The sequence below is a fragment of the Neltuma alba genome, unplaced genomic scaffold, assembly GCF_004799145.2.
Source record: "Neltuma alba isolate B1F8T4 unplaced genomic scaffold, ASM479914v2 tig00011289_pilon, whole genome shotgun sequence".
Lineage (NCBI taxonomy): Eukaryota > Viridiplantae > Streptophyta > Magnoliopsida > Fabales > Fabaceae > Neltuma > Neltuma alba.
This window is the reverse complement of record NW_021635998.1, coordinates 191752-216582: the sequence shown is the minus strand read 5'-3', so window position 1 is coordinate 216582 and position 24831 is coordinate 191752. Positions and strand designations below refer to the sequence as shown.

At 34.5% G+C, this 24831-nt stretch overlaps 3 protein-coding genes across 5 annotated transcripts; 2 read left to right on the top strand and 1 right to left on the bottom strand.

The window, feature by feature from the left end:
• The first annotated feature begins 4268 nt into the window (after positions 1 to 4268).
• LOC114711403 (transketolase, chloroplastic) lies at positions 4269 to 8698 on the top strand. Its single transcript, XM_028895794.1, has 7 exons — positions 4269 to 4925; positions 5346 to 5436; positions 5566 to 5671; positions 5788 to 6070; positions 6445 to 6593; positions 7165 to 7318; positions 7497 to 8698. Exons 1-7 carry the CDS (start codon positions 4428 to 4430, stop codon positions 8454 to 8456), a joined length of 2241 nt encoding a protein of 746 aa, XP_028751627.1. The 5' UTR covers positions 4269 to 4427; the 3' UTR covers positions 8457 to 8698.
• Positions 8699 to 10513: 1815 nt separating this feature from the next.
• Positions 10514 to 13644, top strand: LOC114711434 (protein PHOTOSYSTEM I ASSEMBLY 2, chloroplastic). The gene is made up of 6 exons (XM_028895836.1): positions 10514 to 10656; positions 11016 to 11095; positions 12047 to 12212; positions 12612 to 12704; positions 13090 to 13263; positions 13385 to 13644. Exons 1-5 carry the CDS (start codon positions 10587 to 10589, stop codon positions 13218 to 13220), a joined length of 540 nt encoding a protein of 179 aa, XP_028751669.1. The 5' UTR covers positions 10514 to 10586; the 3' UTR covers positions 13221 to 13263; positions 13385 to 13644.
• A 1499-nt stretch (positions 13645 to 15143) lies between these two features.
• Positions 15144 to 20102, bottom strand: LOC114711461 (metal tolerance protein 4). 3 transcript variants are annotated; one of them, XM_028895873.1, is made up of 7 exons: positions 19809 to 20098; positions 18557 to 18726; positions 17669 to 17867; positions 16833 to 17011; positions 16598 to 16748; positions 16017 to 16147; positions 15144 to 15712 (listed from the first exon to the last, which is right to left on the bottom strand). In XM_028895873.1, the coding sequence occupies exons 1-7, from the start codon at positions 20032 to 20034 to the stop codon at positions 15533 to 15535; spliced, it is 1236 nt and encodes a 411-aa protein (XP_028751706.1). In that variant the 5' UTR covers positions 20035 to 20098; the 3' UTR covers positions 15144 to 15532. The 3 variants fall into 3 exon arrangements, with proteins under 3 accessions (XP_028751706.1, XP_028751708.1, XP_028751707.1); XM_028895875.1 differs by lacking the exon at positions 19809 to 20098 and adding an exon at positions 19375 to 19717; XM_028895874.1 differs by having other exon boundaries at positions 15541 to 15693; positions 19809 to 20102.
• Between the last annotated feature and the right edge of the window lie 4729 nt (positions 20103 to 24831).

The window sequence follows — 24831 nt, the reverse complement described above, 5'->3', positions numbered from 1 at the left end:
TCTGGGTCCTTTCAATCAGAATGGGTTTTCCGACTCCGCATTGAGGTTACCGCCCCTTCACGGCGTCCAAAAGCTTTTTGTAGCTACAGGAGATCCGGCTAACTCGACACTGGGGTGTTCATGAAGCTCAGTAGCCCGCTATGCCCGCCCAAGCCCGCAAAAAAATGCCTAGCCCGTCCTAAAAAACATGACCCGAAAGAACTATTGGGCATGTTCGGACTGGACAAACTGTTGGGCAGGGCTGGGCATCGGGCATGGTATGTTGCCCTGCCCGCAAAAATATATATAATTTTATTTATATATAATTTATTTGCCTCATATTTATTTCCTAAATCAAACGCATTATTGTATCAATATTCAGTATTCATTATACTTATTTATTTTTGAATGATTTTGAGAGTTAAAAACTAGAAAAATAATTAAGTTTAATAAAATATATTAACAACATTTTTTGTCATAGTCCACTCCTCTTAGCTACTACAAAAAGTAGTTTCATAGTATATTAATTAGTAATAACAAAATTAAGGCCAAGTTTCCATTTTAATAAAGTTACATTAGATTATTTAGAAGGATATAAATAATTAGTTAATTAATATAGTATATTGACTTGTTAGGCATAAAAGCCCGCCCTGCCTAGCCCAAATTTATTAGGGCTTTTCATGGGTAGGGTTGGGCAACGGGCTGCATTTTCCAGCCCGTTCATTCTTCGGGCTGGGCATCGGGCAAGGGTCCCGCCCTGTCCATGTGCAGCCCTACTCGACACTAAGGGGTCCTCGTTTGTTGAAATTATAGAATCATAATTTTGCCCCATAATATGACACCTAATTAACCAATGTTTAAAAAAAAGTTAAATAAATTATTATTATTTATTCTTAGTATAAAAACTAGATAATTAATTTAAAGATATTTAAAAAAATAGATGAGTTAGTTATTTGTCACAAATGTATGTTGATCTCTATTAACTATCATGTTTAATCATGTATATTAGAATACCACTTGGTGATAACTTTTTACAATCAATAGAAATATTTTGAAAAAAATTAGAGGCAGAGTAAATTGAAGCATTATGTTTAAGACTAAAACTCACCCCAATTATAGTACTTATATTAAAGATAAGAGGTATTACTTTAAAGTATTTATATTTATCATTTTTTCTTCAAACCATTTAGAGAGATCATGTGACCCATGATATAATTAAGTATTTATTTAGCTTTCTTAATGTTTTCAAATTAGTCAAATTGATATTAGATCAAGGATTAAAGGTAATATTATGTTTGTGGTTTTTTAGTACTATGTGTAATACTCAATATAGGATCTAGTTCATAGTTTAAGAGAGTATTTGGATAGAAACCAAACTATGATTTTAGAAATAATTTTATGATATACAAAGTAAATGTGCGAAGAAGTTTATCTCAATTTATAAAAAATTACTTTTCAAAAGCACTTTCCATGCCATCTAAGTACCCACTAACTTCGGTATTAAGAAGCAAAGGTCTGTAGCATGTCATAAAACAATATTATCAAAGCCAAATCCTAGGCTCTTCTATTTGCCAATTGTGGTTTGTAATTTTTCTTTTTGTGATTTTATGTTTATTTCGTTTTCTATGATTAAAAAAAGAGAAACATTTCACCAAAAAAATTAAAAATAAAGTTGGTAAAAACATGGAAAGCAAGATGATAATTATGGAGATGATGGTAATTAGTGAAAAGCAGCGGGATACCTTGGTTAAATGATTACAGAATGATTTGAACAAGGGGAGGGTTCTGCAGCAACTGAGTTCAGCCAACCTGTCAGTAATGACGTGTATTCATTATTAATGTCATGTTAGTTAATAATACTCCATCGTTTTTTATTATAAAAGACGAATAACTGAATTATGTTAATAAAAAAAACACTTAAAATTAGTTAAGAATAATTAATGTGTAAAAAATATAATCTTTTTTTCAAAAATGCCCTCATTAATAAGGGGAGAAGCATGAGAGAAAACAATTAAATTATTAAAAGAAAGAGAAGTGGGAGGGAGGGAGAGTGTGAGTTGGAGACAATGAATATGGGTAAAATAGGAAATCAACACAAAAAAATAAAGACAACTTTTAAGTGTCTCTTATATATAGGAATATATTATAAGGATCAAATGTCTCTTATAATAAGGAACGGAGGGAGTAGTTACTCCTTCTGATGTCTAACAATTATTCTGTTTCTTATTACAAGATCTACATTTTTGAATTTGTTCGTGGGAAAATATTTTTTTTACATATTTATTACTTTTAGTTAATTTTAATACAACTCTCAGTCTTTAATACTCCTTCAGTTCTAAATATAAGACTCTTTTCGTAATGTAATTTACACTATGAAAGGGGTCTTATATTAATTACACTACAAAAGAGGTTTTATATTTAGGACCAGAAGAGTATAAAACTTAGATAACTAATCTGAAAAGATAAAAAAATTAGTTAAATTGGTTAATTGTAATAAATATGTATTGACTTTCTTAAACCAGCATATCTAATCATATGCATTGGAGCTATCCTTTAGTGAGAACCCTTTACAATGAATATGGATATTTAAAAAAAAAGTTATAAATTTGGAAGATAAAGGGCATTGAGATTATATATTTAGGATCAAATCTAATATTCAACTAGTTTGTATATTGAGGATGTGAGGTAGTAGTTTATTTTTAAGGGATAAAGTGATTAAATATCCTAAAAGTATTTACAAAAAAGCATCCAACATCTGTATTTTTTTTTTTTGCTTTTGTATGTGTTAAAAGTTTTATTTCATAGCATTTTTACCATAAACCGCTATTCGCAGTCAAGTTTGATAGTTAGAGACACCAGTATTTAACGGTCAAACTTAATGGTAGACAATGGCGAACGTATTTTTGGTACAAAAATAAAATTTCAGAATATATAAGAGTTAACAAAATTCTAGGTACTGGGCATTTCTTTGTGAATACTTTTAGGATATTTAAGCATCTTATCACTTTCTTAAGTAGCACAATTTAGTTATTTGGATCTTATAATAAGAAATTGAAGGGTATGAAACTAATTAAATGTGAGAACTAGTTTTAAATATAAGACTTAAATTTATATTATCATTCATATTTATTATTTTTTAAACTGATTTACTTAACTTATAAACTGATGTAACTTGTATAATCCAATATTACATAAGTATTTTAAGAGTTCATGTTATGTTTATTGCTAAAATTAACCAATTTTTCAATAACATTAAATCTTATGTCATTAGGTGGAATTAAAATTAATTTCACTTTCTCAGTATACACAATTAACTATCTCTCCCCGGGTTTGGGGGGGTTGTTTTTGGCAACAAATTGACAAATCTCATCACTTGTAAAGTTGAAAAATAATGCGAGGACAAAAAACTTATAGCACGCGCATGAATTTTACTTGATTTGCTAAGGATGATGCCGTTGCAGACTTGAAAATGACAATTTTTCAGGAAAAGGATAAAATGGGATTTCGTTAATTTTGATGGGATCTTCACAAAATACGGGCGCCACTCAGACTTCAAGGCGGATGATTTTGTGGTGCTTTGGTGGCAACCAGTTTCTGACCACCTTATCTCAAACAACAGGATAAACACTAGTATATTCATTCTCTCATATATAGGGAAAAAAATCTCACTCGCGTGACATGACAAGAAAACATATTTATCTATAAAAGAAATATTTTTAATTTTTATGAAAAATACTTAGATCAAATTATTTATATAGGCACGTGTCCCCCTTTTTTTATGTAAATTTATAATTAAATGATGTTATTTCAAAATTAGGCATGAATTTATAATTAAATGATATTATTTTAAAAATAGGACCATATGCGATTGAAAAGCTTAACATAATAGGTATAAGAAACTTGAGGCAAGTATTGTAAATTTTTTATACCATGTTTTAGTTTAAAATTTTAAAATAAAATATTATAAATAGATATCATATTAAAAATTTTACCAAACATTCAGAGGATTAATAAAGATAGCAGTAAAGAATTGAATTTTAATGATATGATATCAGCATTAGGAGAGTGCTTACTCCACCAACAGTCCAACGCCAATATAAATACATACGAAAGGCCACAGTTTTTCCTTGATCTGAACAAATAAAAAGGGCCACAATTATTTAGAATAAAAATAAAAATTAGAAATTAAATATCTTCTGGTTTGTTATCAGCTAACATGAAGGAAAAAGATTGAGAGGTGGAGAAGCACCTACCCATAAGCATAGGTGGAGATTGTTCGTTGCTTTAATCTAAAGATCAGTTCACTCCTCCACCCGCCTCTTTTGGGACTGTGAGTCAAACCTTTTTGGTTCTCCATATACTTTCCTCACCGGAAAGCTCCGATTTTGTGCCACCCCCATTTCTTCTTTGTTTCTCTCTCGGGCCTCCCTCAAACCAAACTTCCATCCATGGCTTCCTCTTCTTCCTTGCACCTGTCTCAAGCCCTCTTGGCCCGAGCCATTTCCCTTCACGCCTTCAACTCTTCTTCTGACCGCATCTCTCTTTCCGGCGTCTCCTTGCCTTCCTTCTCTGGCCTCAAGTCACATTCTTCCAGTTCTTCTTCCTCCAAGCCGGCTTCAGTTTCGCGTCGTCGTGGTGTTGGGTCCGGCAGTGTAGTTCGAGCTACGGCTGTTGAGACCTTGGATAAGACCACTGAAGCGTTGGTTGAGAAATCTATTAATACTATTCGGTTCCTGTCCATTGATGCCGTCGAGAAGGCCAACTCGGGCCACCCGGGTCTACCCATGGGTTGTGCTCCGATGGGTCACATTCTCTACGATGAGTTGATGAGGTATAACCCGAAGAACCCGTACTGGTTCAACCGTGACCGGTTTATTTTGTCTGCTGGCCATGGCTGCATGCTCCAGTATGCTTTGCTCCACCTCGCTGGATATGATAGCGTTAGGGTGAGCTTCTTTCCCCTTGTGCGTGCGTGTTTGGTGGAACTGGTTTGGACTGGGATCTATGATGTTTTTGTTTAATTTAAATGCAGTTGAGTTGAAAATCTACGTGTATTTAACTTGACCTACCTGATGAGGAAATGGCTTCCGGGAATTAGATGGATATAGGATTGGAATAATCAATAATAAACTGTTTTAAGTTGCGTGCATGCATGTTGTTTACTCTGCATTTCGGCAAGTTCATTTACATTAATTTGTTAAATGGTTTCATAGTTTTTGTTGAAGACGTTTTGTTTTAGTCTGTTATTGGTCACACAATACACACCCGAGCAGAGTTCACGGGATCATTGATGAAGCTGTAATTGTGAGCACATAAACCATAGCATATTCATCAAACTAAATTCATGGTGTTCACATCAAATCCAGGAACAAGACTTGAAGGAATTTCGCCAGTGGGGAAGCAGAACTCCTGGCCACCCGGAGAACTTTGAGACACCTGGAGTTGAAGTAACAACAGGTCGGATATCTCCCTTGTTTATATGAATTATTAATATTTTCTTGCATTCTATTCACCCAAAAAAAAAAAAAAAAATCTTGCATTCCTTTGTTTGTTCTGTTCTCTCATTTATTGCTTTATTTTCTTTAGGTCCTCTTGGCCAGGGCATTGCAAATGCTGTGGGATTGGCCCTTGCAGAGAAGCACTTGGCAGCCCGATACAACAAACCTGATAATGAGATTGTTGACCATTACACGTAAGATGCCCACATCTTTTCCCCCGACGGCTCTAAGTCACCAATTTTATTATGATCATTGAAAGTGTAATGCCTTCTTTGTTCGGCATTTTACCAATTACATTTGATTTCCACAGGTATGTGATTCTGGGTGACGGTTGTCAAATGGAGGGAATTTCAAATGAAGTTTGCTCACTTGCTGGGCACTGGGGCCTTGGAAAGCTCATTGCACTCTATGATGACAACCACATTTCCATTGATGGTGACACTGAGATTGCATTTACTGAGAATGTTGATAAGCGTTTTGAAGCACTTGGATGGCATGTTATTTGGGTAAAGAATGGAAATACTGGCTATGATGATATCCGTGCTGCCATTAAGGAAGCCAAAGCTGTCAAAGACAAGCCCACTTTAATTAAGGTTAGTTCCTTGGAAGCCATATTGAAGCAAACAGATTTTTAGAAGCAAGAAGGAGGGAAAAAGCCTAAAGAACCCTTAATGTTTTACTCTTGAAAATTGATATGTTCTTTCAAATTAATCCTCCCAAGTTACTTGATTTGAGTAAAATGACTTGAGTATCTTATTCTATGCAGACTTGAATTTTGTCACGCCATATAAGGAGATTTTTTTTTTTCACTTTTAATTTTTTCTGTATTGATCATCTACACACACACATATGTATTCAATGGGCCCACAGATTTGGAATTTACTGATAGTAATTGATGTGAAACTGAACATTTTCACTTTTATTCTGCTTTGATGGAGCTGTTTTTCTGAACGATTCTTTTCCACAGGTGACCACTACCATTGGGTATGGTTCTCCTAACAAGGCTAACAGCTACAGTGTGCACGGCAGTGCATTGGGTGCCAAAGAAGTGGATGCTACAAGGAAGAATCTTGGGTGGCCTTATGAGCCTTTCCATGTGCCTGAAGATGTTAAGCGGTATGGATGATGGGATTTGAGGTTTCTCTGTTGGCCTATAGAGCACTGATATGCATATTTTATAGTGTTTCAGTGTATAACTTTGTATGATATGTGCTGGATATCTACATACGTTAGACTCTGCCTGCACAATGCTGATACATGTCCAAATTTTGAAAAAAGGGGGATTAACTTGTGTCTTTTACACAAATAGGACACAGCTGAGCCAAATTATAGGGAAAACAACACTGCCCCTCCCACAAGATAGAATGATAAGCTAAACACCATCTTAAGGAGACAACAGAAGCTTTTACTAATAGTGGCTATGAATAATTTGGATGGCATAGCATAACATCTATTCATGTGGCCAACTTTGAAGATTTGAAGATGATAGGATGATGCCTGTTCTGTCTTTCTTTGGACAAAGTTCAGCTTATGAGATGCTTAATAATTTATGTTTGATTATGAGTTGACACATTTGCCAAAATATATATTTATGCACATGCGTGTGTTTTGTAACCATGTGCACCAATTGTTTTCAATTAGTCTGTTAAGATTTATATGATCCTGAATGAGACTTTCCCATTCGCAGCCATTGGAGCCGCCACATTCCCGATGGTGCTGCACTTGAAGCTGAGTGGAATGCTAAGTTTGCTGAATATGAGAAGAAATACAAGGAGGAAGCTGCAGAGTTGAAGTCTATTATTACTGGTGAATTACCTGCTGGTTGGGAGAAAGCACTTCCTGTGAGTGAATATTCAAATTTCTTGTACCATCTAAAATTTGATTAATCTGCACACAAGGAGTGTTGTAATTTTATGTTAGATAGCTTGCATATTTTCATCTTCATCATGAAACTTTTAAACTATACAAAACCTGTTTCTGGAATATTGATCAAGCTTCTGATTTGATTTCAAATTTCAGACGTACACTCCTGAGAGTCCTGCTGATGCTACCAGAAATCTGTCCCAGCAGAACCTGAATGCCCTTGCAAAGGTTCTTCCTGGTCTGCTTGGTGGCAGCGCAGATCTTGCCTCTTCTAACATGACCTTGCTGAAAATGTTTGGAGATTTTCAAAAGAATACTCCTGAAGAACGCAATATTAGATTTGGTGTCCGTGAGCATGGGATGGGAGCAATTTGCAATGGCATTGCACTTCATAGCCCTGGGCTGATCCCATATTGTGCTACTTTCTTTGTCTTCACTGACTATATGAGAGCTCCGATGAGAATTTCTGCCCTGTGCGAAGCTGGTGTTATTTATATTATGACCCATGATTCAATTGGACTCGGGGAGGATGGGCCAACCCATCAGCCGATAGAGCACTTGGCAAGCTTCCGGGCAATGCCAAATATTTTTATGTTCCGTCCAGCTGACGGAAATGAAACTGCTGGTGCATACAAAGTTGCCGTACTCAACAAGAAAACACCCTCAGTTCTTGCCCTTTCTCGGCAAAAGCTTCCCCAACTTGCAGGAACATCTATTGAAGGAGTTGAGAAGGGTGGCTACATCATTTCCGATAACTCATCAGGTAACAAGCCCGATGTCATTTTGATCGGAACTGGTTCCGAGTTGGAAATTGCTGCCAAAGCTGCTGATGATTTGAGGAGCGAGGGGAAAGCAGTGAGAGTTGTTTCTCTTGTTTGCTGGGAACTTTATGAGCAGCAGTCAGATGCTTACAAGGAGAGTGTTCTCCCAGCTTCAGTATCTGCACGAGTTAGCATTGAGGCAGGATCAACATTTGGATGGCACAAAATTCTCGGAACCAAGGGAAAAGCAATCGGGATTGATCGATTCGGAGCAAGTGCTCCAGCGGGAAAACTTTACAAGGAGTTTGGCCTCACCAAGGAAGCCGTAATTGCTGCAGCCAAGGAACTGTTGTAAGTTGTGATAATTCTTCCGTTGAAGTTGTGGATTTGACTCCTACTGGTCTAGAAGAGGAGAGAGATATCACGAGAACAGTCTCTTTTGCTGCAATAAGGAAATATTAGGTTGTGGTGTTGTATGATTCCTAGTGGGAGCAAAATTAGATCAAAAGGAGAGAGTTAATAATGAAGAATCTGTAACAACTCTTGGCTTAATGAGTTTTATGTTGTGCTGTGGTTAAATTCAGTGGTCATGCTCAATCACGGCTCTTGGTGGCTGATTTACATTTCAGCTCAGAATATATATATATATATATATATATATATATATAAGCTGTTTGGATGTACGATTTATCCTCACTTCCCGGGACAAATGGAAAACTTTTTTTGTGGTTGAGAATACCCTGCTTGCATTGATTGCTTGAACTTTCTTGAGTGTATTGGATCCCCATGGCAGAATTAATCTACCCGTACATTACGTTGTACATGTTCCCTCAGCACACGGGACCTGCCGTTGTTTGTCCTGCTAAATTTGGTAAGCAGTTGTGATAGAGCACGATTTCAGAGCCAAGAACCATAACGAAACGAGGGTGGCTTTAAGTCTTACCCTGTAACCAAGAATGAAAAACCTCATGGCTTTCGGAGAGAATATTAGAGTTTGTGCCACTCCAATCTCAACGTAAAAAAGAGAAACTTGCCCTTTAGAAATACCAGAGGATGAAAATGGTGGGCACTCTTTTGCATCTGGAAGGATGATGGGTTAGAGGGGGCTTTATGGTTGACTTCGGAATGTGAGGGTGACACAATCTAATCTTAATTTGAAGTTTATAATTTATAATTTATTTCGTAATTTTAAATTCCTGTTAGTATTTTATTAAATTCTATCGTATAACTAATTTATAACAAGGCAAGTCTCTTTGTATATCTGAAAGTTAACAAATGAGTTGCACAGATTATAATGACTTTCTATGAGTTTTATTTTATGTTAAAACACTAAAAGCATATATATATGTATTTTTTTTTTTGGGATAAAATGATCAGTAATATAAAATTAAAATGAGTTATACAACTGGAGTTGTTGTAAGAGTCTCAGGAGAGCGAAAAATAGAGAATGGCTTAATATAAGGGCAACAGCAGAAGCGATTGTCAACCGTCTCAATAGCGTGACATCCAAAGACACAACAAATCAGTACATTTAAATGATGTTCCCTCAAAATCATTCTAATAGGCACGGCAGAATGGAGTAATTTTCGACCAAGAGATGTTTATGTGAAAACTGAATTTTTCATAGCATAGATAATAAAATAAGATTAACTATTCTGTACAATAAAATATTAATAAATACTACCTCCGGTTCTTAATATAAGATCTTATTTGACTTTTATTTTGATCCTAAATATAAAACCCCAATTCATTTTGTTTCTCATATTTATATATTTTTTTCCAAAGTGGCGCTTCTAACAATAACAGTTCTAGTCAATACACTTGGTTAGCAAGGATATTTTAGGAAATACAACATCTATTTAGGACAAATAACTAACTCAACTTACTTCCTTAATCTTTTCAAATTAGTCAACTGGCTCTTCTAATTATGACCGGAGGTAGTATAATTTAATATGCTACCTCTGGTCCTATTTATAAGAGTCAGTTGACTAATTTGAGGAGATTAAAGAACGAAATTCAGTTAGTTATTTGTAATAAATAAGTATTATCTTTCCTAAAATATCCTTACTAATCGAGTGTATTAGCTAGAGTTATTATTGTTAGAAGAACTGTCTTGGAAAAAAGTTAAGTAAATATGAGAGACAAAGTGGATTAGGATCTTATATTTAGAACCAAAATAAAAGTCAAACAGGACTTTATACTAAGGACCGGACGTATTATTGTTTTTTGCCAAAAAATTATAAGGAGTAAATGAAAAATTTATACATATCCCATATATATTGCGCACACAGCAGACTTGGCAAAGAAGATATGATTTTATTGGTTACATGGAAGACGTGGACGGGGACGTGGCCTTCTGGTTCTGAAGGAAAACACGGTAGATATTGCGCCTCAGTCCCAACCCCTATCTGTCTGTTTCACTCTCTTCAGCAGACTACGCGCGCAATCGACTCGCCGAGACGCTGCGAGAGGGAGAGGAGAGACGATGAACTCTACTACACTCTCGTCTTTATCTTCTTGCCTTTCTTCAACTCCTCAATTCTTTCCAAACCAACGTGAGTTTCCACTTTCTATTTCTCTGTCTCCTCCTGTCTTTCTTTCGATGATTGCTTCAATTTCATTGCTCAAGATGAAATTTTGGTTCTATTGGGTTTATTCCCTGCCTCAACGTGACACCAGAAATAGCACAGACACTGCTTCTTTTCGCGAGTAAATTCACTTGGTTATGTTTTTATAATGCTGGATCTTGTGTTTTTTGTTTTTGTTCTCGGTCGTGGGTTGGAGAAAGCGGCTTTATTTAGATTGTTCTACATGATTTTACGGATGTGGGATTCATTGCTATATATAACTGTCACCCAATGCGAACTATAGATTTCTTCTATGGTTATTTTATGATTGGTAGTTATCTTCTCAGGAAAGATGCACGTTAAAGCGAGTCACGAAACTGAGAACTCGATTTCAGGCGACAGAAAAGAGTCATCAAAACCATCCAAGGTGAAAGATCATGCATTGCCATGTTTTTTAATGCATCACACACTGGGCATTGGCTGATTCTGTCAAATTGTTGAATGTTTGTGTGGCTTTATAGCTATTGTTGATTATTTAATAGTGCTGCTCATGTTTATAAAAATTCTTGGTGTGTACCTTTAGTCTTTTGTTTGACTGAGTTCCAAGACTTAATTACTGCTCCTCCCCCCCCCCCCCCAAAAAAAAAAGAAGCTATTCTGTACGATCAACAGGTAAAATAAGTATTTTCAGTGCTGGAAGCTATTTTCTTGTTAGATCTCATCCATTTTCTCTAATACCCTTATCTAAATGGGAAGAAGAATGGAACGCATATGATAGCGTGGTGTAGGTTTATAACTCGGGCAGCAGAGAGAAAAAGATAAAAAAGAGAGGAATCAAGGGAATCAAGAGAGAAGAGAGAAAATCGAGAGAAACAGAGGAACAGAGACTGGGTAACGCAACTGTATTATTCACAGCATAATCTGAAAACATAAGTAGGCAGGTACGTCTATTATAGGCAATAATCCTGACGGCAATTTTCTAATATTCCCCTCTCTTAACTAACTTTTATAACCTGTCGCTACATCATTTACGATATTATTATTACACAACATAACATCAAAGGTTACACAATGTGGAAATAGCTGGGTGACTTATCTCCATCTTGTACCCTGACCTTTTGGGGAACATGGGAAGACTGTTGGTCCCATTATGTGTGTTCTTCAGTTCCAGTACTGGTTTTGGGTGGGTTAATAATTGTTGGAAAGTACCCACTGATTTTGGAAGGTGTATGCTCTTACTGCAGTTAGATCAGAACGTGGTGATTGGTAAATTATGGCAAACATGCTTAAGAATCTCATAATCAATTTCATGATTGACTGAAAAGGGCTTAAAACTCATTAGCGTTAAGTCGTTAATATAAAATGATCCATGTTGCAGGAAATTCAAGTAACAATCTCCAGGCGACATTGTCTTACTTGTTTGTGTTCAACTGTACCTTTGATAAGTGATTTTGGAAGATCTACTTCTGCAACAAATGCAATTGCTTTGGATGGCAAGGAAAGACCTGTTTGTAGGAATTGTGGGGGAACTGGTGCTGTGATATGTGAGTAAAGATGAAAGTGCTGTTCTGCTTACTCTCCCTTCCTCATTTCACAGTGTGAATAATGACACGATTTACATGTGGAGCATGATATTCATAACAGCATGTCTTAACTTTATAGGTTTTGAGTATTTATATTAACTCAGGCTCTTGTGAGAAGAAGCCTGAAAGTTCACTGAATTGTAAATATACTATCTCATGTTACAACAAAGTAAACCAAGATTCATGTATATTGTTTTTAACCATTAGATAGATACCTTAGTCATGGCACTATATGCATGCATTTTATCAACTTGAACCCAGTGAATGTGATTGACTGATCTTCTATCTATTTTAGGAAAAGAATAAATACCTCTTCTTGTTTACATTTTCTGGTCCATGAGATATTTGCTTTTCATTTAGGTGATATGTGTGGTGGTACAGGAAAATGGAAAGCTCTAAACAGGAAGAGAGCGAAAGATGTTTATGAGTTTACAGAATGTCCAAATTGTTACGGTATGAACTTGCAGTTTTGTACTTGACTCCTCTAATGTAACATCTATTGATAACGAATGTAGTTTTTAAGTTGATATGTTGTGACAGTGGTTGAGCATGGAATGTACACGCCCCCAACCCCCCCCCCCCAAAAAAAAACAACAATTATCGTTAAAATATATTTTCTTTTCTCTTATGCACTGTCACTTTCTTTTAAACATTAAGTCATGCAGTTCATTTGTCGTAAATGCGCGTGAGTTTTTTAATATTATTCTTATTTAACGTTTATTCCTCTTGTGGTTCTTTTTCAATTTTCACACTTTTTTTGGGTACTTGTTTTTGTTCGAACTAGTTATCATATGCAATTTTTCTTTAGCAAGTGGTCATTATTTTGTCTTGTGAATAGGTCGAGGAAAACTCGTCTGTCCTGTTTGTTTGGGAACTGGCTTGCCAAACAATAAAGGTCTCCTAAGGAGGCCCGATGCAAGGAAGCTGCTTGATAAAATGTATAATGGAAGGCTACTCCCAAACTCATAAGACACGTCCTCTTTGTTCTTGTAACGCTGCAGACTATAGTGGGGTAATGTACAATGTTGATCTTCTTTTGCTGTTATTTTACTGGAGAATCCCCCAAACTACGCTATCATTAAATACTGTTGTCTTTAATAGGGTGCTTACATGGCATTGATCTTTTCTTACAGATAATTCTACTGCAACATATCTCTGCCTCCACTTGGGAACATCTCTGGCATGTTGTCCATTTAGTTGAACAGAGCCAGTGGCAGACATAGCAAACAGAAGATTTGTTTTGTCTTGTATTTTTGGAGTAGAAGTAATACAGAATAGCAATAACAATTAGTTTTACTTAATGGCTTTCCAGATACTGTAACCAAAGTGAGCATTCCTATGCGGGATTCATGCTTTTGAGAATGTAATGTATGCCTCGCAAACAGTGAGTAAATAGCTATTTCCGGTCCTATCCCCCCCCCCCAAACAAAAAAAGAAAAAACCAACACAGTCCTACCTGACGCAGAATTCTTCAGTTTAAATGGTGTAGTTTTAAAGCATATAGAATATAAAAGTTTTGAAAAATACGGAACGAGCTTGAATTGATCTATTAAAGAATACCGAAAAGTACATGTATTTGATGCAACACCATAAGTTTGGACGTGAATTTTCCTCCATTACAAACATACAATGTAATTTACCAAATTGATTCTAATGACATGTTGACGTTCTGAAATTTGGGCAGACACACTTTAGATAAGGCAGCTACCGGAGATATGAGATTGCAGACCAAGGGAGTGACATAACCGTTGCCCTTTTAGAGATTTGACCCAAAAAACTGTAAAATTTCCTCGCTGGCAAGGAAACCGGCTTTTTTTCACATATATACTATAAACAGGAATTTATTTTACTCAGATGCTATAGTATGAAAAATATTTATCGAGATACTACATTTTAAAATCATTCAGACAAAGATCGAGTTTAAGTTTATAAAAAACTCATTCTTATCAAGAACGAATTCAGTGAGTCTCACATTAAAAATTGTAAAACTCGTTCTTACCAAAAACGAGTTTAGTGGGTCCCATCTTAAAAAAATGAAGTTGTTCACACCATGAATAACTTTGATTTTGTCTTTTAGTGCCATTATCTTTTTTTTTTATTTCAACTCCTCCATCCTTCCATTATTTTTCCTCCTTTTTAAGTTTTTTCGTTCTTTTGTAAGAGAGTTAGTAGTGTGTCTTGCTTTCTTGTATTTGTTTTGTTTCAACTTAAAATTTGATTTGTTTTAACTAATTAAAGTACATTCTTTTGATTAAATTTTTTTGTAATTTTTATATGTATTTTCTTAAATGATGAGTAGAATTTAATATTTAGTCATTTTATATGTTGCCTTGTAGACCTTGTATACATTAAATTTTAAGTTTGTCTATAGTAAAAAAAAAAAAAATTCTTCAAATGCTATATAGTAAGAATTGAGTTTGGCTATTATATGCATTGTATGCCTTGTAGACCTATAAAATTCTATTCTAGTAGAATTTTATATTTAGTCATTTTACATGTTGAGCTTGTTTAAATTTTTATATTTAATCATTTTTATATGTTACTTTGTAGACCTTGTATACATTGAATTTTAATTTTGTTTGTAGTAAAAAAAATTCTTCAAATGCTATATAAAATTCAATGTATACAAGGTCCACAAGACAACATATAAAATAACTAAATATAAAATTCTACTCATCATTTAAGAAAATACATATAAAAATTATAAAAAATTTTAATCAAAAGAATATACCTCAATTAGTTAAAACAAATCAAATTTTAAGTTGAAACAAAACAGATACAAGAAAGCAACACACACCACCAACTCTCTTACAAAAGAACTAAAAAACTTAAAAATGAGGAAGAATAATGGAAGGATGGATGAGCTGGGGGAAAAAAAAAAGACAATGATACTAAAAGACAAAATCAAAGTTGTTCACACCCACTTTTTTAAGATGGGACCCAATGAACTCGTTTTTTGTGAGAATGAGTTCTATACTTTTTAATATGGGACCTATTAAACTCATTATTGGTAAAAACAAGTTCTTTATAAACTTAAACTTGATCTCTGTCTGAATGATTTTGAAATGTCGTATCTTGGTAAATATTTTTCATACTATAGCATCTGAGCAAAATAAATTCCTGCTTATACCATATATGTGAAAAAGCCCAAGAAAACCATATTAGTACAATACGGCTGAATACTGCTCTCCCATCCTTCCAAGAAATTGAACGTTACCAAAGGTCCCGCTGTTCCATAAGTGAACATTCTCTTGTTGACCAATAGACGGGGTTCTATAAACTCAAGACTCACTGTTTGGCAGTGTGCTTCGAATTGAGTGTTCCGGTTTATGATCACATTCGAAGTCCAGATGAACAAATGCCCGCTCAACTTCTGGAAGTTTCTCGATCTTTATTTGTAGGGTCTCTCCAATGGCATGTGCTTCTTTTAAAGGGAGATCCTCTGGCAGTTCAATATCAACCTGTTTCAAATTCAATCCATTTGACGAGGCAGATGCTAAATTAAAATTCATTAAACTATTTTTAAAACAGCGTTCCTAAAACAGTGCATTTGGAAACACGTTATAGGCATTTGCATTTTTGTACTTTGAAAACTAAAGCTAATTATTTTCAACATGCCCTTCTGTTGGGCAAAAATGAAAATGGCCTTCAAAAACAACGCCAGAAACATGGTTTTTTTTTTAGTAGAAAATTTCGAAAATACGCTCCAAACAGGCCCATGCCATCACTAAATATACCTATATTATTTGGTACAGCACAACATACCTCTACAAAATATAGAACGCCAAATGTGTATGCGCGAACAGTGTCAACACGCTTAACTTCAGGGTGCATTAAAACAAGATATGTCAGCTTCTGCAGAACTTCAGGAGGTGCAGATTGTCCCACTAGTGAAACTGTATAAGAAATCAGCGTTATCACGGTCAACTCATTGTGAGCCATTGCATATATCACTATTCTACCCATTCCAATATTGAAAATAATTACTATTCTGAGAAATCTTGCCCACAAATATGAAAAAAAAAAAAAGTATTTTGTTGATCCCCCTTTTGCTTTCTATTTTCCCTTTTGAACCATGAAAGAATAATGAATTAAAGGGGAAAAAAATCTTCCTTTTGATTGGCATTTGAACAGATAAAAGAGAAGAGATAAGAAGTCAAAACAATTAATGGCGTAGCATGTGCTTCCCAAAAAATTAAAAATCTCTAACCAACGATCACAACTTAATCCCTAAATAGATCTCGAGTAGCCAACTGACATTTTATAGTTTAATTGCTATTCTAGTCCATGCCTATTTCATAGTTTTACTTGTTGGGAATTATGCAAAAGATGAAAGAGATTATTACTTGCATTTTCCGTGACAGTGCCAGACCAATTTGTAATTGTATAAATTGCAAGCAAAATAGCACCAGCTGGGTCAAGCCACCAGTAATATTCATCACCAAGAACAGCTGCGACTAATCCAACCACATTCGTCACAACATCAAAATAGTGATCCTGCATATTGGCATTTGTGAGCTGACGCAACAAAGTCGTGATTCCATAGATAAAACTGTTCATTAACAAAAGAAGGGCCCATACCTTTGCATAGGCACGAACAATCTTGTTTCCCGAGCTTCTACAGTAAAGCCACAGTGCTAGTTTCACCACTGTTGCAGATATCATAATAGAGTATAGCCAGACTAACTGATCGGAAGACATCTTTTCAGAAGGCTTATTTTCGATTAATTGTTCTGCAGCTTGCACAAACACCTGAAAGCCTGGAGCAAAATGATGAAACGATGTAATGTTTCTATTTCCGCTCCCAAAATGATTCTATGCCTTTTAAACATAACTTTCATTAAAGAGGTGAGACCAAGAATATATGATCTTGTCCTTATAAAAAATACAAACCTATGGTTAAATCATGGGAAACTGAATCTAAGCGAAATTATCATTCTTAACTAGAAGTTGAATGTCGTGCTTGAATATAGCAAATTCAAGATCTCGCTCACTTTTTCACTTGTTATTTGGTTGAAAAGGATATAAGCCCCTTTTTTTTTCACTAGTAAATCCAGCATTTTAGTTAAAGCTAGTCATAAATAATATGTAGATAAGAAAAATAGCAGATAAATCTGAAGCATGCTACGATCCTAATTATGGGTTTGGCATTGAATATAAGATACGGTTACATATTCAAAGTAGAACTTGACAGCATATTAACAGGTTTTGAATAAGAAGAAACTCTACCATTGCCAACTGTATCAGCCATCTGCAAACTAGAAGTGTAAAAATTAAGGCAACAAAATATTATAAGTTAAAAACAATGTCAAAACGAAATTGTGTCCGTTGCTTGCACCTTCCAAAGGAAGAAATATTGAATTTGAGTGAGAAACAAGTAAACAATCTGGAGCTAGAAAGTGGTTAGTCTTACACACCTAGTGTTGCCATGACAGCTGCAAAGATAATTATTCCCACTGGCTGCATTCTCAGCTTCCCAATTGGGTACTTGTAAATATTTATGTTTTTCATTGAGAGGTGAGTGAACCAGAGTATTCCACCAGCCATAAGATCAAGCAAAGAATCTAAAGTTGATGCTGCAATAGCAATTGAACCACTCCTAACTGTCGCATAAATCTATACATAGATATGTGTTGTCATAAACTGGTGGAGTGTCAAGAACTACAAAAGCATTAAAAAAAGAAAAAAGAAAAAAGAAAGGATCGGAGCTTATGCCGAAACAAGTTTAAGGAGGTTCAAACTTGAAAGTTAGGTTCTGCTTCCCAATGTTAAATTAGTTCATTGAAAAATCCTATTAAGACATGATTAATGAATCATTATAATGAAGCCTGACCTCAATGACTATTTTGGGCCTGTTTGGAAGGGCTTAAAAAATTTCCTATAAACACATTTCACGTAAATCGAGATAATTTTTCTCGCATACTTATTTTGGGCCTGTTTGGGAGGGCGTAAAAAATTCCCTATAAGCACATTTCACGTAATTTGAGACAAACTCCTCTAACATACTTGTTTCATATTCCGTAAATCACTATTAAAAAACTACTTATAAACTATGGGGATGTTTGGATGAAAACCAAACCATAATTTTAAAAGTGTTTTTACGGTATACGAGGCAAATATGTGAAAGAGTTTGCCTCGTTTTACGGAGAAGTGTTTTGGAGAAACACTTCTGAGTGCTTCCAAACACCTCCTACTTATAAAATGTCTCAAACGGACACGATGTTAAAAACGAGCCTTCTGGTGAGAATAGATGCTTGAAATTTTGCTCATAAATGGAAGTATTGAAAAATATATCGAAATATCACCTTTAATGCCAGCAAAACTATATTTGCAAAGTTGGAGATCTTCATTGCTTTTTCATGTTGAGCCTGTTCCTCACTGTCTACCTCGTGGGTGCCATCAGACGTCACTATGATGTCAACTTCCTCAAATGACTTCAGAGTGGCAAATTGTCTTTCATAGTATTCCTTCTCTTCTATTTTAAAAAAAAAAAATTGGAAGAGGTCACTTCATAGAAAAACAAGGAAAATAATTTGATCTTCAAAGTACAACGCATAATTCTGCGACAGAATAAGTTGTTTCAGAGCGTAAATAAAATAAAATCATATTGACCCTTCCGCTATAAAGAAAGGAATAGTAATCTAGTTTCATTATAGTGGATTGTTGAAGGAAATAAATAGTTGTCGATAACAGTACAAAAAATGTCATCACACAGCTGTTATAGTGTAGCTCAATTATTTCCAAATCAAACCAAATATTTGAAATGACATCAAACTTCTCCATTGTACCTACTCTAAGCACAAAACAGAGGTAATAATTTGACGATACCCGTCCCAGAGATTTAAATATGGAAGAAGACCTAACACCACTGTCGACAGCTTAGTATTCAGGGACGTTAATAGGAAGAAAAAAGAAATTTCAGATATCCTATTAGAATTATATGACCTCCATTCCATCAGTAAAAGGATGAGAATCGCCTCTGGATAAGAATTTTGGCAGGTGAACACATACAGATCAGTGAACAGAATCCAGGGATATATAGATTAAAATAAAGAGGGAAACACACAATATCCTGGAAAATATGGGAAAGATCTGTACGATAAAAAAATTCATTAGTAACTACCCTAGTAATGATTGCTTATTTTTTGTCTTCCTGATATCATCGCTTCCACGTTCATGTCAATTATCTTCGCTAAATGCAACGAAGAGACGCAGGACTAAAAGGCAATCTAACTCTGTACTCCGGCTCCAAATGAAGATGAAGATTAATTTAAGAAAAAAATAATTACTGAAAGTGATAACAAGTGACGACTGACAACAAAATAAAATCAACAGAGATAAAACACAAACAAATTTCTGGCAACCAAACATTAAAACTAGGAAACAGAAATGAAAAGAACGACAAACTTGGGCGGTACGTAACATTTTTCCTGCGCAAAGAGAAGTTTTGTCACGTATTCCCTGAAACGCCTAACTTTTTTTTTGGGCCTGAAAATGCCTCACTTGATGAGCCATCAAGCAGTCACAACTAGGCATAAAGGATAAAAAGAATTAAACCTTTGCCTAAAACTCCAGTTCTGGAGAAATCAACATCGAAGGACTCAGAGTCGAGGCCAGACCGGACTTTATCAGGCAACTTCGACACAAATTCACTCCTCAAAGAGTTGACAGAGTTCCGGCGCGGGAGCCGCCCCCGCCGCCCTCCTCCGCCGTTAGCCTTTGTACTCCGATCATCCTTCATCAGCAGCGGCGACCGAGGATCCGAATCCGAACTCCCGTCCATCAATCAAACCACGACCCCACACAAAAAGCTTTCTAGCAGTATCAGCCTCGAACATACCAATCTTCTTTCGAGTCGAAGCTTCGTATAAATGCTAGCCTTTTTCATTGATATCCAATTTCACGTTTTTCAAGTATTTTTTATCTTTTTTTTTTCCTGATCAGGTTTTTGGACGTATAAGAGTGCCTAACTCCAAAACATTGATGCCAAATTCCAATCACTAATTTGAACTTTAAAATTGATTTAAGGCTAACAATACAGAAATATAACTTAGTTCTTTTCAAATATTATCTCAATTATTAAAGATCTATTTTGTACGACTGAATGATATTAATTCTATTTATAAAAAGCAACAGAATAATAGTTGCTTAAATGTTTTTTTAGGGAATTTAACTTAAATGAATTTTAAAGCATTAATATAAAAAGGATAACAGTTTTTCTGCCAAAAAATAAGAGTATAATATCATCGAGTTTTGATTTAAAAATCACGGAATTGAATATTAATATGTCTCTTTAAAAAAAAAAATAATATTTACAGTTCAGACTGGGAAAAGTCTACCACCTCTTAAAAAAAACATGAATAGGCCTGGTGTCTAGTTGGCAGGATTGTTTTTTTTTTTTTAAATCATCTCATGCATAAATAAAAAATCTAGCGTGTCGTGTGTTGACCAAAAAGTATGAATGAAAAAATAATGAAAAGTGAAAGAGAAGATAATGAAAAGTGAGGTAAAGATGCTTCTTTAGTAAACAAAAATAATAAAAGAAAAAAAAGTAACAAACGTATTTATGGCTCATTATTTCTATCCAAAAATTGATGAGGTAACATGTGTAACGGTTTTTTATTTTCGCCAAACAGTTGTAACGGTTAGCCCTGTGCCAATTCATCTTACGTTTTAGCACCGTACTCCATATTTTGTTTTTTGTGCGTTTTGAAGAGGTGAATTGGCAAATAAAAGGATAAATTTATTTTATTTTATAAATATGAGACCAAAAAATATATGTATAAAAACTGTTCTCCAATTCTAAAATTTAGAAATAATAAATACAGTAATAATTATATTTGTTTTGATATAATTTAGGGTTAAGGTGCACCTAGCACCCGAACTATTTTTCTAAGTGCACTCAGTGTCCTAAAGTAATTTTTAGTGCATCCAATGTTCCAAACTAATTAAAACGGTACTTCCATATCCCGGGCTAACAGAAAAGTTAAGTTTGACCATTAGTTGACCGAAAAATCTGACGTGGCGGACACGTAGGCATCTGATGTGTATTATTTTGACGAGTTAAGGTACGCCCAGCACCCTGAACTATTTTTTCAGATGCGCCAGTGTCTTAAAGTAATTTTTGGTGCATCCAGTGTCCCAAACTAATTAAAATGGTAAGTCCACATCCCAGGCTGACCAAAAAATCCTACATGACGGACACGCAAGTGTCTGATGTGTATTGTTTTGACTAAAGCTCCTAAGACAAGCCTAGTGGCGGTAGGTGTTTTCTCGGAAGGCGATGACGATGTCGATGAAGTGACCAAGGGGGAGTTTGCTGTGTTCTACGAGGAGGAAAGCAAATGTGAGTCGGATGAGGAGTCGACAGAGATGAAGATGGAAGTGTGCTGTGACAGCGGTTGTGGTTTCAAATCGGAGTGGTGGAAGAAATGGAATAAAATGTTAAAGACAAGGATGGGATTGAATGGGTGGTACATGTACCAGGATTTAAGAGGGTGGATCGGTGGTCTTTCTTTTTTTTTTTTTAAGTTTAAAAACTGACAGAAGATAAATGTTAGAAGAGGAGGAAATAAATTGAATTTTCAGTCAAAATAATACACATCAGACACATGCGTGTCCGTCATGTAGGATTTTTCGGTCAACCTTCAGCTGAATCAACAAGGTAACGGTCAAACGAGACTTTTCTGTTAGCCTAGAATGTAGACGTACCGTTTTAATTAGTTTGGGACACTGGATGCACCAAAAATTACTTTATGACACTGGACGCACCTGAGAAAATAGTTCAGGGTACTATGCGCACCTTAACTCGTTAAAATAATACACATTAGATGCCTACGTGTCCGCCACGTCAGATTTTTCGGTCAACTAATGGTCAAACTTAACTTTTTTGTTAGCCCAGGATATGGATGCACCGTTTTAATTAGTTTGGGACATTAGATGCATTGTTTTAATTAGTTTAGGACACTAGATGCACCGAAAATTACTTTAGGACACTGGATACACCTGAAAAAATAGTTCGGGGTGTTGGGTGCACCTTAACCCTATAATTTAATGAAGTCAATGGTTTTAGTGGTTATTAAAATAGAGGTGGATGGGTGGGGGAACTGACAGCTCAAATGGATGTGGAGGTGTTATCCGGAACAAAGAAGGCCAGTGGTTTTGTGGTTTTGTTAGCAAACTGACAACGCTTCCAGCTGCTATCACCAATATCATGAGCATTTGCCTTGGGCTGAATCCTTCTTGGGGAAGGGGCTTTAAAACTGTAGTTTTTTTTTTTTTAATGGTAAGTAGTCACTTGTAAGGGAAAAAAATTATTCTTAAATAGTATAAATATAAGTTATTAGTAAGGTAATTAAAAATATTTTTTTAATTTTATCTATATTAAATACAATAAAGACAATAGGTGAGAGAAAATACTCAAGACATTTTTTCAACATCTTTTTTGCAAGCATAAAATTTTTTATAAATTTAATACTTTTATTGACATACGGAGGCGCACCATACAAATAGCTTATATACGGGAACAGTTAGTATCTATTTTGATTTACTTTTATAAGTATTTATTAATATGTTTTATATAAATTGAGATAAAACTCATTTTTTATATTTATCTCGTATTTTATGAATTATTATTAAAAAACCGTTGATGAACTTTTAAGTAGCGGAGGAACCTTGCTGTGCTGATTCTTGAGCTTTTATTATTTTTAGGAATATTAAAATCAAATGGAGGTCGCCATCCATGCAGATCACATTAATTAATTACTGCGGATGTCAACTGATGAAAAGGTCCGAAAACGACAGAAAACGCAGTGAGGCCAGGAGGCAAAATTAATTGTCCCCTCCGCTTCAAAATATACGCTAACATTAGCTGAGGGGTTTGAGTTTTTTTGCAAGATAATATTTCAAATTTGTCTAACAATTTAATGAGTATTTTTTAATTTCACTCTCAACATGTTTTTAATTTTTTTAGTTATCGATGGTATTAATTATAAAAAATGTTTGGTTTACTAGGTATGGCAAGAGAGACAAGTGTTTTAAACAAAGTAAATAGAAGAGAGAAGTTTCAACAAATAAAGACATATTTGGAAAATATACATATGCCTTACATATTGATTATTTTAGACTGTTTTTATTTCATTTTTTGATAAATTTAAATGAACTAACCTTAGCTTATATTTTGAATCGGATTTGCTGGTAAGAAGTTGGGAATGTACTCCCTCCATTTAATTAAAATTATAAGATATAAAACATTTTCAATTGTTTGGCCCAAAAAAAATTTTCAATTATTTTTTAAATTAATTTTTTAATTTACATTTATCGTAAATTTCTCCTTTTAATGTTACTAATATAAGAGTTCTATTAGAAATCATATGTTTCTAGTTATAAAAATGATTAATAGGTCGTCTAAAATTTTTAGTATTTTTTATGGGTTAATATCGTCCTTAATTCCTCTCTTTCTTTTCATTATAAATAATTTCTCTCATAGTGGTGGTATTTTTAAATATTAAAAACAAATCATCTTTATTTGAAATTTTAAACTGGCTTTTTCATTTTTACCTACATTAATTATATGCCACTTATTACTCCCTTCATTTCTTTTTTTTTAAGCCTTAAATTTGAATTGCCTTGATCATTTTCATAAGAGTCTAATTGGGGTTGTCTGAATATTTATTGTGATTTTTTCATTTTTGCTCCTAATTAATTTTATATATTGAATTAATTCAAATGTCGACAACTAGGCATATTATACCCTCTTTGATACTTTTTTTCATTATTACTCTATTTCTCTCTCTTGGTTACCCTTATAAATAAGAACATGTTTAAGGAAAAAAATTCATTTCTTACATATTTATTAATTTTAACTAATTTTAACTGGTTTCTTAAATCACATAATTTAATTATCAAGCTCTTATAAAAAAAAAAGATAAAAGGGAGAATCACTCTTCAATCAACTTTCATTCATTATTATCTTCCATATACTCTCTTTATAAATAAGAATATAATTAGAAAAATATGTATCCTATATATTTATTGTTTTTAATCAAATTTAAATATTTTGAAGTACCAGTATGTGTGATTTTGATAATTATCTCTTATAAAAAGCAACCATGGAGTAATATAATTGAAAAGAGACGTATGCGACTACTATTGAATAACTAATCAATGGAGTAATTTAATGGGGTCAGACAATGAGCATCCAAGATTCTGCTTTGGGGCTTGGACAATATGGCCAAGCAAATATACCAAAACTGGGAGAAAATAATGGTAATAGTATGGGCCAGAGTGTCTATTATTAAGCGCTTGATGCTTGATGATGTTGCGCATGTGGACCACCTAACCACAATAATTTTCCACAGCACCTTTGTTTTTTTCCCAGCAAGGAAACGAGAGGCGGGAAAAAGTTGAGATTTTTTCGTAGTGTTATTTTTCCTTTTTTTTATTATACAAAATTTTATTCTCTTTTTATTATTTATGAAAATTGGAGATGATTTCTTGTCATATTTCTAGTTTTTTTTTAATCAAAATTTATGAACTGTAAACCTGCTACTTGATAGTGATATTTCTATAATTGATTCAC

Bases quoted from the DNA above. Each gene is read 5' to 3' on its own strand.
- LOC114711434 (XM_028895836.1), top strand. From the start codon at position 10,587: ATGAACTCTACTACACTCTCGTCTTTATCTTCTTGCCTTTCTTCAACT. The intron at 10,657-11,015 runs GTGAGTTTCCAC...TTATCTTCTCAG, and splicing joins TCAATTCTTTCCAAACCAAC to GAAAGATGCACGTTAAAGCG. The intron at 11,096-12,046 runs GTGAAAGATCAT...TCCATGTTGCAG, and splicing joins AGTCATCAAAACCATCCAAG to GAAATTCAAGTAACAATCTC.
- LOC114711403 (XM_028895794.1), top strand. From the start codon at position 4,428: ATGGCTTCCTCTTCTTCCTTGCACCTGTCTCAAGCCCTCTTGGCCCGA. The intron at 6,071-6,444 runs GTTAGTTCCTTG...TCTTTTCCACAG, and splicing joins ACAAGCCCACTTTAATTAAG to GTGACCACTACCATTGGGTA. The intron at 7,319-7,496 runs GTGAGTGAATAT...TTCAAATTTCAG, and splicing joins GTTGGGAGAAAGCACTTCCT to ACGTACACTCCTGAGAGTCC.
- LOC114711461 (XM_028895873.1), bottom strand. From the start codon at position 20,034: ATGGACGGGAGTTCGGATTCGGATCCTCGGTCGCCGCTGCTGATGAAG. The intron at 18,727-19,808 runs GTTTAATTCTTT...TTTTTAAAATAG, and splicing joins AACTGGAGTTTTAGGCAAAG to AAGAGAAGGAATACTATGAA. The intron at 16,148-16,597 runs GTAATAATCTCT...TTTCTTATACAG, and splicing joins CACTGTCACGGAAAATGCAA to TTTCACTAGTGGGACAATCT.